The 13,005-nt window shown below is 46.4% G+C and overlaps 1 protein-coding gene across 4 annotated transcripts in view; it reads right to left on the bottom strand.

Moving 5' to 3' along the window:
- The window catches only part of DAAM2 (dishevelled associated activator of morphogenesis 2), a 319,005-nt gene that overhangs the window by 226,628 nt on the left and 79,372 nt on the right, over nucleotides 1-13,005 (bottom strand). For all 4 annotated transcript variants that reach the window (XM_075339000.1, XM_075338999.1, XM_075338998.1 and 1 more), the window contains exon 2: nucleotides 6,058-6,260. In XM_075339000.1, coding sequence (XP_075195115.1) covers nucleotides 6,058-6,225 — 168 coding nt within the window. In that variant the 5' untranslated portion in view covers nucleotides 6,226-6,260. The remainder of the gene's footprint in view (nucleotides 1-6,057; nucleotides 6,261-13,005) is intronic.

Here is a 13,005-nt window from a genome sequence, read left to right as displayed (position 1 = left end):
CACATCCAGAGCTACAGTCACATCCAGAGCTACAGTCACATTCAGAGCTCCAGTCACATTCAGAGCTCCAGTCACATTCAGAGCTCCAGTCACATCCAGAGCTGCAGTCACATCCAGAGCTCCAGTCACATCCAGAGCTCCAGTCACATTCAGAGCTCCAGTCACATTCAGAGCTCCAGTCACATCCAGAGCTGCAGTCACATCCAGAGCTCCAGTCACATCCAGAGCTCCAGTCACATTCAGAGCGCCAGTCACATCCAGAGCTACAGTCACATCCAGAGCTGCAGTCACATCCAGAGCTACAGTCACATTCAGAGCGCCAGTCACATCCAGAGCTACAGTCACATTCAGAGCTCCAGTCACATTCAGAGCTCCAGTCACATTCAGAGCTCCAGTCACATTCAGAGCTCCAGTCACATCCAGAGCTCCAGTCACATCCGGAGCTCCAGTCACATTCAGAGCTCCAGTCACATCCAGAGCTGCAGTCACATCCAGAGCTCCAGTCGCATTCAGAGCTCCAGTCACATCCAGAGCTCCAGTCACATTCAGAGCTCCAGTCACATCCGGAGCTCCAGTCACATTCAGAGCTCCAGTCACATCCAGAGCTCCAATCACATCCAGAGCTCCAGTCACATTCAGAGCTCCAGTCACATCCAGAGCTCCAGTCACATCCGGAGCTCCAGTCACATTCAGAGCTCCAGTCACATCCAGAGCTCCAGTCACATCCAGAGCTGCAGTCACATCCAGAGCTACAGTCACATCCAGAGCTACAGTCACATCCAGAGCTCCAGTCACATCCAGAGCTCCAGTCACATCCAGAGCTGCAGTCACATCCGGAGCTCCAGTCACATTCAGAGCTCCAGTCACATCCAGAGCTGCAGTCACATCCAGAGCTCCAGTCACATCCAGAGCTCCAGTCACATCCAGAGCTCCAGTCACATCCAGAGCTCCAGTCACATCCAGAGCTCCAGTTCCATCCAGAGCTGCAGTCACATCCGGAGCTCCAGTCACATTCAGAGCTCCAGTCACATCCAGAGCTGCAGTCACATCCAGAGCTCCAGTCACATCCAGAGCTACAGTCACATCCCGAGCTCCAGTCACATTCAGAGCTCCAGTCACATCCAGAGCTACAGTCACATCCAGAGCTACAGTCACATCCAGAGCTACAGTCACATTCAGAGCTCCAGTCACATCCAGAGCTCCAGTCACATCCAGAGCTCCAGTCACATCCAGAGCTCCAGTCACATCCAGAGCGCCAGTCACATGCAGAGCTACAGTCACATCCAGAGCTACAGTCACATCCAGAGCTACAGTCACATTCAGAGCTCCAGTCACATTCAGAGCTCCAGTCACATCCAGAGCTGCAGTCACATCCAGAGCTCCAGTCACATCCAGAGCTCCAGTCACATTCAGAGCGCCAGTCACATCCAGAGCTACAGTCACATCCAGAGCTGCAGTCACATCCAGAGCTACAGTCACATTCAGAGCGCCAGTCACATCCAGAGCTACAGTCACATTCAGAGCTCCAGTCACATTCAGAGCTCCAGTCACATTCAGAGCTCCAGTCACATTCAGAGCTCCAGTCACATCCAGAGCTCCAGTCACATCCGGAGCTCCAGTCACATTCAGAGCTCCAGTCACATCCAGAGCTGCAGTCACATCCAGAGCTCCAGTCGCATTCAGAGCTCCAGTCACATCCAGAGCTCCAGTCACATTCAGAGCTCCAGTCACATCCGGAGCTCCAGTCACATTCAGAGCTCCAGTCACATCCAGAGCTCCAATCACATCCAGAGCTCCAGTCACATTCAGAGCTCCAGTCACATCCAGAGCTCCAGTCACATCCGGAGCTCCAGTCACATTCAGAGCTCCAGTCACATCCAGAGCTCCAGTCACATCCAGAGCTGCAGTCACATCCAGAGCTACAGTCACATCCAGAGCTACAGTCACATCCAGAGCTCCAGTCACATCCAGAGCTCCAGTCACATCCAGAGCTGCAGTCACATCCGGAGCTCCAGTCACATTCAGAGCTCCAGTCACATCCAGAGCTGCAGTCACATCCAGAGCTCCAGTCACATCCAGAGCTCCAGTCACATCCAGAGCTCCAGTCACATCCAGAGCTCCAGTCACATCCAGAGCTCCAGTTCCATCCAGAGCTGCAGTCACATCCGGAGCTCCAGTCACATTCAGAGCTCCAGTCACATCCAGAGCTGCAGTCACATCCAGAGCTCCAGTCACATCCAGAGCTACAGTCACATCCCGAGCTCCAGTCACATTCAGAGCTCCAGTCACATCCAGAGCTCCAGTCACATCCAGAGCTCCAGTCACATGCAGTGCTCCAGTCACATCCAGAGCTCCAGTCACATCCGGAGATCCAGTCACATGCAGTGCTCCAGTCACATCCAGAGCTGCAGTCACTGCCCTGAGGTGTGAATAATCGGCATTGATGTGACTTTAGCGCTAGCTGTGCGCCCACCAGGAGGTTTTTGCTGAGTTTTTATTTGCATCTTGTTAAAAACCCAGCGTCTGACGGTCCCAGCAAAGTGAATGGATTTAAAAACGCATGTAATCCACAAATAGGGTCATCAACAGAGTTTTGTCAAAGCCAAATACTAGAGAATATAAAAAAAGCTTTATTTAAAGCACAACACATCAAACGGAGAAAGAGACTAACGTCAAAAACGTGGTAAAAGATCATGTAAAATAAAAAATAAAAAACCCCCATATAGAAGTAGCCAAGGGCTGCTTTCACACATCCGGCTTGAGCTGTGCGGCTCAATCCGGCTGTGCAAGCTATGCAACGGATGCGGCGAAAACACCGCATCCTTTGCATAAGTTTTTCCCTTGCGGCCCGTCCGGTTTTTGCCGCTTGCGGCATGCTACTGAGCATGCGCAGTGGCAAAAACCGCATGCGGCGGCCGGATGCGGTTTTTGCCGCATCGCGCCGCATCCAGCCGCCATAGGCATGCATGCGTTTTTTTTTGCCGCACGAAAAAACGTGCTAGGCAACATTCCATCCGGCCGCCGCATCGGCTAAATCTGCCGCATGCGGCAAAAACCGGATGGAACGCAAGGCCATGCGGCACAATGCGGCACTAATTAAAGTCTATGCAGAAAAAACGCAACCGGCAGCAAAAAAAAAAACGGTTGCGATTTTTCTGCAAAGTGCCGGAGTGTGCCGCATTGCAGAAACCGGAGGTGTGAAAGCAGCCTAATTCACATAACAGGTGCAGAACCTCTGCAACATCAACAACACTAAAATCTCACTGTGGGAACGAAGCCTAACTGCTCCTTACCCACAGAAAAGAGGCAGAATTGTGAATTCAGCTCTGGAGTTGACTGCAGTATAAGTCTATGTTCCCACAATGAGCTTTTCATGTTGCAGAATTTCTGCTCCTATTATGTAAATAAGACCCCATGCACACGCTGAGTATTTGGAGCCACCGACCAAGAGAAGGCACCCAACACTACAAATCGCTGGCCAAGAGAAGGCGCCCAACAGTAAACCACCGGCCAAGAGAAGGTGCCCAACACTATAAACTGTCGGCCAAGAGAAGGTGCCCAACACTATAAACTACCGGCCAAGAGAAGGCGCCCAACACTATAAACTGCTGGCCAAGAGAAGGCATCCAACACTAAAAACCGCCGGCCAAGAGAAGGCACCCAACACTAAAAACCGCCGGCCAAGAGAAGGCCTCCAACACTATAAACTGCTGGCCAAGAGAAGGCACCCAACACTAAAAACCGCCGGCCAAGAGAAGGCGCCCAACACTAAAAACCGCCGGCCAAGAGAAGGCGCCCAGCACTATAAACCGCCGGCCAAGAGAAGGCGCCCAACACTGCAAACCGCCGGCCAAGAGAAGGCGCCCAACACTGCAAACCAACAGCCAAGAGAAGGCGCCCAACACTACAAACCACCGGCCAAGAGAAGGCGCCCAACACTAAAAACCGCCGGCCAAGAGAAGGCGCCCAGCACTATAAACCGCCGGCCAAGAGAAGGCGCCCAACACTGCAAACCGCCGGCCAAGAGAAGGCACCCAACACTACAAACTGCCAGCCCAGCCAAGAGAAGGCGCCCAACACTACAAACCACCGGCCAAGAGAAGGCGCCCAACACTGCAAACCGCCGGCCAAGAGAAGGCGCCCAACACTACAAACGACCGGCCACGAGAAGGCGCCCAACACTACAAACTGCCAGCCCAGCCAAGAGAAGGCGCCCAACACTACAAACCACTGGCCAAGAGAAGGTGCCCAACACTGCAAACCGCCGGCCAAGAGAAGATGCCCAACACTACAAACCACTGGCCAAGAGAAGGCGCCCAACACTACAAACTGCCAGCCCAGCCAAGAGAAGGCGCCCAACACTACAAACCACCGGCCAAGAGAAGGCGCCCAACACTGCAAACCGCTGGCCAAGAGAAGGCGCCCAACACTATAAACTGCTGGCCAAAAGAAGGCGCCCAACACTACAAACTGCTGGCCAAGAGAAGGCACCCAACACTAAAAACCGCCGGCCAAGAGAAGGCGCCCAACATTATAAACTGTCGGCCAAGAAAAGGCGCCCAACACTATAAACTACCGGCCAAGAGAAGGCGCCCAACACTGCAAACCGCCGGCCAAGAGAAGGCACCCAACACTACAAACTGCCAGCCCAGCCAAGAGAAGGCGCCCAACACTACAAACCACCGGTCAAGAGAAGGCGCCCAACACTGCAAACCGTCGGCCAAGAGAAGGCGCCCAACACTACAAACCACCGGCCACGAGAAGGCGCCCAACACTACAAACTGCCAGACCGGCCACGAGAAGGCGCCCAACACTACAAACCACCGGCCAAGAGAAGGCGCCCAACACTACAAACCACCGGCCAAGAGAAGGCGCCCAACACTGCAAACCGCCGGCCAAGAGAAGGCGCCCAACACTACAAACCACCGGCCAAGAGAAGGCACCCAACACTACAAACCGCCAGCTAAGAGAAGGCGCCCAACACTGCAAACCGCCGGCCAAGAGAAGATGCCCAACACTACAAACCACTGGCCAAGAGAAGGCGCCCAACACTACAAACCACCGGCCAAGAGAAGGCGCCCAACACTGCAAACCGCTGGCCAAGAGAAGGCGCCCAACACTACAAACCACTGGCCAAGAGAAGGCGCCCAACACTGCAAACCAACAGCCAAGAGAAGGCGCCCAACACTACAAACCGCCGGCCAAGAGAAGGCGCCCAACATGACATTGCAATAAATGCAGTTATTTAGTATGGCCCATGTAATGATAGTTTGTCATCAAAATTCCCAATAATTGTGGGGAAAGTTTTTGCACATTTCACCTTGCAACCATGAATTGTGCATTGCATTAATTTCATGGCCCCACATCTCCTATTATAGATACTAGAGCTAGTGATCGGCAATGTGGCAATATTCTGATCCCTTATGGTCATAGATATGTGGAGACGCTCATGTTAATGCATTTACGAAGAATTCAAGAAGATAAGTTTAACAGTGAAATTCGGGAACCACAAAGTCCTACGGACGCTCGTTTTCTGGTCATCGGTGTCTGAATCCTTGATGTCAGCAGCACATCGTCCTCTGCTGGCGATACTATCATTATGTGCACAGAATGATCATCAACAAGCGAGAAAACCATTGCTGATTGGCTCCTACATAACCGAATAGAGGTTGTTTAGCGGCCGGGGTCTAGAGGTCCGTGGCCTGTACTGTCCCTAGATTGTCCCTACACTGTAACCACATTTTATCACAAGCCCCTTCCCCTGGAGAAAGTAATCCAAGTGTCCCGGGATATGTCCGTGCTGCGCGGCCGTGCCGGACTGCGCCTCCTCGCTGAACTATGAAGTCTATGGAGATTGTACAATCCACAACAATCTGATTTCAGAACAAACTAAAAGCAAAGTAAATGCCACAAAGTTACAAGAGGCATCAAAGACCTGCAATAAAACCACGGATTTACCACGAAATGGAAACCGTGGCACCAAAATGTGGCAATAAGAAATTCCAGTAGCAGGTTATTAATATAACCTGGATAACCCCACAGTATGAGGCCACTCACCACCAGCTCGGAGAACCGGGCATTCAGCTCCTCCGGAGACGGGATCGGCCCTGAGAACTCCAGAAATTGGAGCGGATTATTGTCCTTGAGGTTGATCTCCGGGTGCTCGCTGCCCCCAAAGCAGCACAGGAACCCCAGGGCATGACGACTCCTCTTCCGGAGAGCCATGGTAGTCGTGTACGGTGCTATCTGCTGATCATGATCTGCGGGAAAACAGAAGAAGAATATAGAGATAAGGAACCAGTCAATATAAATATATTATATATATATATATATATATATATATATATACATATATACATTTACATATACATACACATACATCCATACATCATCATCATCCTCATCATTGAACGCTTCCTCCAGAGCCCCCCTCATCGTCCGTCCCAGCCCCAGTTTCTGGTATTGCAGGTAATAATCTTTATAGTAGTGGGATATCGGAGGAAATGCAGCATAGGACTGGACGATTTGTCAGAATTATGAATACAGCTCTGGAGGCAACTGGAGGAAGAGCCACAATTAAACAGATTCCCATGACCCTCATTAACAATACGTCATCAATACACGACTCAAGTGCAATTATCAGTGCATCATTGAGTAATTAAGTCATTAAGTAACTGTGTGCTATCATTCTGGTTTCAGAAGCTAATCTAGAGAGCCCCGGAGCGCAGGTCCCCGCCTGGCAGACAGGGGGCAGCGTGGAGCCCCATCCGCCATCACTGTATGAACGCCTCCGATGGGGCAGCTCTCATAATTCATCCAATATGTGCAGAGAAGAACAGCTCCATTATGAGGCCGGTCCCAGAATCACCGGATCACCGGATCTACAGGAACAAGTGCAGCTATTAATAGAAAAGGAAGAAAAATCCAAAAAATCAACACAAACACGAGCCCCCAAACCGAGGAGAAGAAGAAACAGAGAAAAATACTGACCTCAAACAGAAAGAAAGTAACAAAAACACTGAGATCTGATATCTGCGCCATGAAGAGTTAAAAGTTCTGTGTAAAATGGCAACAATGTGGCTGCATTATAAACACAGTAACAGTGGAACTGGCAGCGACCCAGAACTATTCACAGGTCCACTGTCACATAGAAACGACTCCGCTGCTGTAACCGACAAACTAACCGAAATATCTACACTACTGCTCACTCCAATAATACCGCCACCCTGTACACTAACAACTACTACACTGCAATGTATGCAAGATATCGCTACTATAATACTGCCCCTATATACAGGAATATAACTACTATAATACTGCCCCTATATACAAGAATATACCTACTATAATACTGCCCCTATATACAAGAATATAACTACTATAATACTGCCCCTATGTACAAGAATATAACTACTATAATACTGCCCCTATGTACAAGAATATAACTGCTATAATACTGCCCCTATATACAGGAATATAACTACTATAATACTGCCCCTATATACAAGAATATAACTACTATAATACTGCCCCTATGTACAAGAATATAACTACTATAATACTGCCCCTATGTACAAGAATATAACTGCTATAATACTGCCCCTATATACAGGAATATAACTACTATAATACTGCCCCTATATACAAGAATATAACTACTATAATACTGCCCCTATATACAAGAATATAACTACTATAATACTGCCCCTATATACAAGAATATAACTACAATAATACTGCCCCTATATACAGGAATATATCTACTATAATACTGCCCCTATATACAAGAATATAACTGCTATAATACTGCCCCTATATACAGGAATATAACTACTATAATACTGCCCCTATATACAAGAATATAACTACTATAATACTGCCCCTATATACAAGAATATAACTACTATAATACTGCCCCTATATACAAGAATATAACTACAATAATACTGCCCCTATGTACAAGAATATAACTACTATAATACTGCCCCTATATACAGGAAAATAACTACTATAATACTGCCCCTATATACAAGAATATAACTACAATAATACTGCACCTATGTACAAGAAAATAACTACTATAATACTGCCCCTATGTACAAGAATATAACTGCTATAATACTGCTCCTATGTACAAGAATATAACTACCATAATACCACCCCCAATGTACAAGAATATAACTACCATAATACCACCCCCAATGTACAAGAATATAACTACTATAATACTGCCCCTATGTACAAGAATATAACTACAATAATACTGCTCCTATGTACAAGAATATAACTACTATAATACTGCCCCTATGTACAAGAATATAACTGCTATAATACTGCTCCTATGTACAAGAATATAACTACCATAATACCACCCCCAATGTACAAGAATATAACTACCATAATACCACCCCCAATGTACAAGAATATAACTACTATAATACTGCCCCTATGTACAAGAATATAACTACTATAATACTGCCCCTATATACAAGAATATAACTACTATAATACTGCCCCTATATACAAGAATATAACTACTATAATACTGCCCCATGTACAAGAATATAACTACTATAATACTGCTCCTATGTACAAGAATATATCTACTATAACACTGCCCCTATGTACAAGAATATAACTACTATGATACTACCCCCTATATACAAGAATATAACTACTATAATACCACCCCCTATGTACAAGAATATAACTACTATAATACCGCCCCCTATGTACAAGAATATAACTACTATAATACCGCCCCCTATGTACAAGAATATAACTACTATAATACCACCCCCTATGTACAAGAATATATCTACTATAATACTGCCCCCTATGTACAAGAATATAACTACTATAATACTGCCTCTATGTACAAGAATATATCTACTATAACACTGCCCCTAATATACAAGAATATAACTACTATAATACTGCTCCTATGTACAAGAATATAACTACTATAATACTGTCCCTATGTACAAGAATATAACTACTATAATACTGCCCCTAATATACAAGAATATAACTACTACAATACTGCTCCTATGTATAAGAATATAACTACTATAATACTGCCCCTATGTACAAGAATATAACTACTATAATACTGCTCCTATGTATAAGAATATATCTACTATAATACTGCCCCTATGTACAAGAATATAACTACTATGATACTACCCCCTATATACAAGAATATAACTACTATAATACTGCCCCTATATACAAGAATATAACTACAATAATACTGCTCCTATGTACAAGAATATATCTACTATAATACTGCTCCTATGTATAAGAATATAACTACTATAATACTGCCCCTATGTACAAGAATATAACTACTATAATACTGCTCCTATGTACAAGAATATAACTACTATAATACTGCTCCTATGTATAAGAATATAACTACTATAATACTGCTCCTATGTACAATAATATAACTACTATAATACTGCTCCTATATACAAGAATATAACTACTATAATACTGCCCCCTATATACAAGAATATAACTACTATAATACTGCCCCTAGGTACAAGGATATAACTACTATAATAGTGCCCCTATGTACAAGAATATAACTACTATAATACTGCCCCTATGTACAAGAATATAACTACTATAATACTGCCCCTATGGAGAAGAAAATAACTACTATAATACTGCCCCTATGTACAAGAATATAACTACTATAATACTGCCTCTATATACAATAATATAACTACTATAATACTGCCTCTATATACAATAATATAACTACTATAATACTGCCCCTATGTATAAGAATATATCTACTATAATACTGCCCCCTATATACAAGAATATAACTACTATAATACTGCTCCTATGTACAAGAATATAACTACTATAATACTGCCACATGTACAAGAATATAACTACTATAATACTGCTCCTATGTACAAGAATATAACTACTATAATACTGCCCCTATGTACAAGAATATAACTATTATAATACTGCCCCTTATATACAAGAATATAACTACTATAATACTGCCCCTTATATACAAGAATATAACTACTATAATACTGCCCCTTATATACAAGAATATAACTACTATAATACTGCCCCTTATATACAAGAATATATCTACTATAATACTGCCCCCTATGTACAAGAATATAACTACTATAATACTGCCCCTATGTACAAGAATATAACTACTATAATACTGCTCCTATATACAAGAATATAACTACTATAATACTGGTCCAATGTACAAGAATATAACTACTATAATACTGCCCCTATGTACAAGAATATAACTACTATAATACTGCCCCTATGTAGAAGAATATAACTACTATAATACTGGTCCAATGTACAAGAATATAACTACTATAATACTGCCCCTATGTACAAGAATATAACTACTATAATACTGCTCCTATGTGCAAGAATATAACTACTATAATACTGCCCCTATGTACAAGAATATAACTACTATAATACTGCCCCTATGTACAAGAATATAACTACTATAATACTGCCCCTATGTACAAGAATATAACTGCTATAATACTGGTCCAATGTACAAGAATATAACTACTATAATACTGGTCCAATGTACAAGAATATAACTACTATAATACTGCCCCTATGTACAAGAATATAACTACTATAATACTGCCCCTATGTAGAAGAATATAACTGCTATAATATTGCCTCTATATAAAGATTAGTCGCTGTTGTCCCGTTCCCGGCTTTCTTTGTAGCGGTGGGTGAGGCGTCTTATTTCGGCGCTGTCTTGCTCGTCACTTTGGATATTCTGACATTTGGTGGATTTCTATGGCTATATGGAAGCCTCGTTACTCCATTTCCCCTCCTTCCGTTTCGCGCACAGATCAGACTTTATCAGAAGAGACGTTTCCGCGTCACTAGTTATAATAATAGAGCACTTGTCACATTTGTATTTTTTTGAGCATTTCTGTATTTTTTTTATTTTTGGTGTCTGTTTCTATAAGGAGCAAAGGCTGGAAATCAGAAGGTGTAGAGTGAACAGTCCGGACTCTCCGCTCGTACACTGTAACAAACCCTCAGCTGTGGGATCGTGCACCGATTCTCATTCCTAGGGTGAAGTCCACACGAGGCAGATTCTTGCACCACAGTCTATGGTGGTAGCAGCAGTCTCCGGATGTATCCACAATGTCGCTGCCGCAGTCCACAGTGGGTTTTCCCGCACCCCGCAGCCGCACAGGATTTTTCGCTCTTTTGGGGCTTCAGATCCAAAGTTTACATTAGAAGTAAATGTATTTGTGCGGATGAGCGCGGGGTCTTTGTTGGGTGATGATGTCAGTGGCATTTCCCCTCGTCTTGTGCACAGCCTCCGAATTCATGGCTGACATTTACACAAACTCTTAAAGGGCTGCTTAGCATAATGGTTCCATAAGGCGGGGGTCCCACAAGCGTCCAGTGATCGCAGCACAGGGGTCTCCGCCACTAATAGCCAACCAAAGCCACTGACTGCACCTGGGGCTGGGGGAGCAGAGGTGCGGGTACCTGCAGCTTCAGAGGGGGGCGCAATGGCTGCTGCACCAGAGTCTGGGGGGCCCTGCTGTCACATGCACCCCGCAATAGCACAAGACCTGACCCACATAGTCCTGCCCCAATGCACTCGCCAATCAAACGAGCAGTGAAGCGTCCTAGCTTTCACACCACACACACACACACACCACACACACACACACCACACACACACACACACACACACACACACACACACCACACACACACACACCACACACACACACCAACGCACGCATTGCACGGTCCGTGGTGTAGGTGCGTATGTGTGTGCACATGTTCAGCGTGTGCTGTCAGTGTGACATCTGCATAGCACACGGACAGCATGAATTTCTATACTCACCTGTCCATGGTGCTGCTGTCTCCAGCGCTGCTGCTGCTGCTTCCGGTCCTCGGTGCATGAGCATAATGAGCGGGGGTTGGAAGCACGTGACAGCAGTGGCAGAGACAGCAGAAGACAGCAGCGTCGGACACAGCAGAAGACAGCAGCGGTGAGGAAAGCAGAAAACAGTAGAGACAGCAGAAGAGAGCAGCGGCAGAGACAGCAGAAGACAGCAGCGGCGGAGACAGCAGAAGACAGCAGCGGCAAAGACAGCAGAAGACAGCAGCGTCGGAGACAGCAGAAGACAGCAGCGGCAAAGACAGCAGGAGACAGCAGAAGACAGCAGCGGCAAAGACAGTAGAAGACAGCAGCAGCGGAGACAGCAGAAGACAGCAGTGGCACAGACAGCAGAAGACAGCAGCGGCGGAGACAGCAGAAGACAGCAGCGGCAGAGACAGCAGAAGACAGCAGCGGCAGAGACAGCATAAGACAGCAGCGGCAGAGACAGCAGAAAACAGCAGCGGCGGAGACAGCAGAAGACAGCAGCAGCAGAGACAGCAGAAGACAGCAGCGGCAGAGACAACAGAAGACAGCAGCAGCAGAGACAGCAGAAGACAGCAGCAGCAGAGACAGCAGAAGACAGCAGCGGCGGAGACAGCAGAAGACAGCAGCAGCAGCAGAGACAGCAGAAGACAGCAGCAGCGGAGACAGCAGAAGACAGCAGCAGCAGAGACAGCAGAAGACAGCAGCAGCAGAGACAGCAGAAGACAGCAGCAGCGGAGACAGCAGAAGACAGCTGCGGCGGAGAAAGCAGAAGACAGCAGCGGCAAAGACAGCAGAAGACAGCAGCGTCGGACACAGCAGAAGACAGCAGCGTCAAAGACAGGAGGAGACAGCAGCGGCAAAGACAGTAGAAGACAGCAGCAGCGGAGACAGCAGAAGACAGCAGCGGCGGAGACAGCAGAAGACAGCAGCGGCGGAGACAGCAGAAGACAGCTGCGGCGGAGACAGCAGAAGACAGCTGCGGCGGAGACAGCAGAAGACAGCTGCGGCGGAGACAGCAGAAGACAGCTGCGGCGGAGACAGCAGAAGACAGCAGCGGCAAAGACAGCAGGAGACAGCAGCGG

Source organism: Anomaloglossus baeobatrachus, chromosome 3 (assembly GCF_048569485.1).
Source record: "Anomaloglossus baeobatrachus isolate aAnoBae1 chromosome 3, aAnoBae1.hap1, whole genome shotgun sequence".
NCBI lineage: Eukaryota > Metazoa > Chordata > Amphibia > Anura > Aromobatidae > Anomaloglossus > Anomaloglossus baeobatrachus.
Note: the sequence above shows the minus strand (reverse complement) of the source record. Positions and strands in the feature narration are given on the sequence as shown.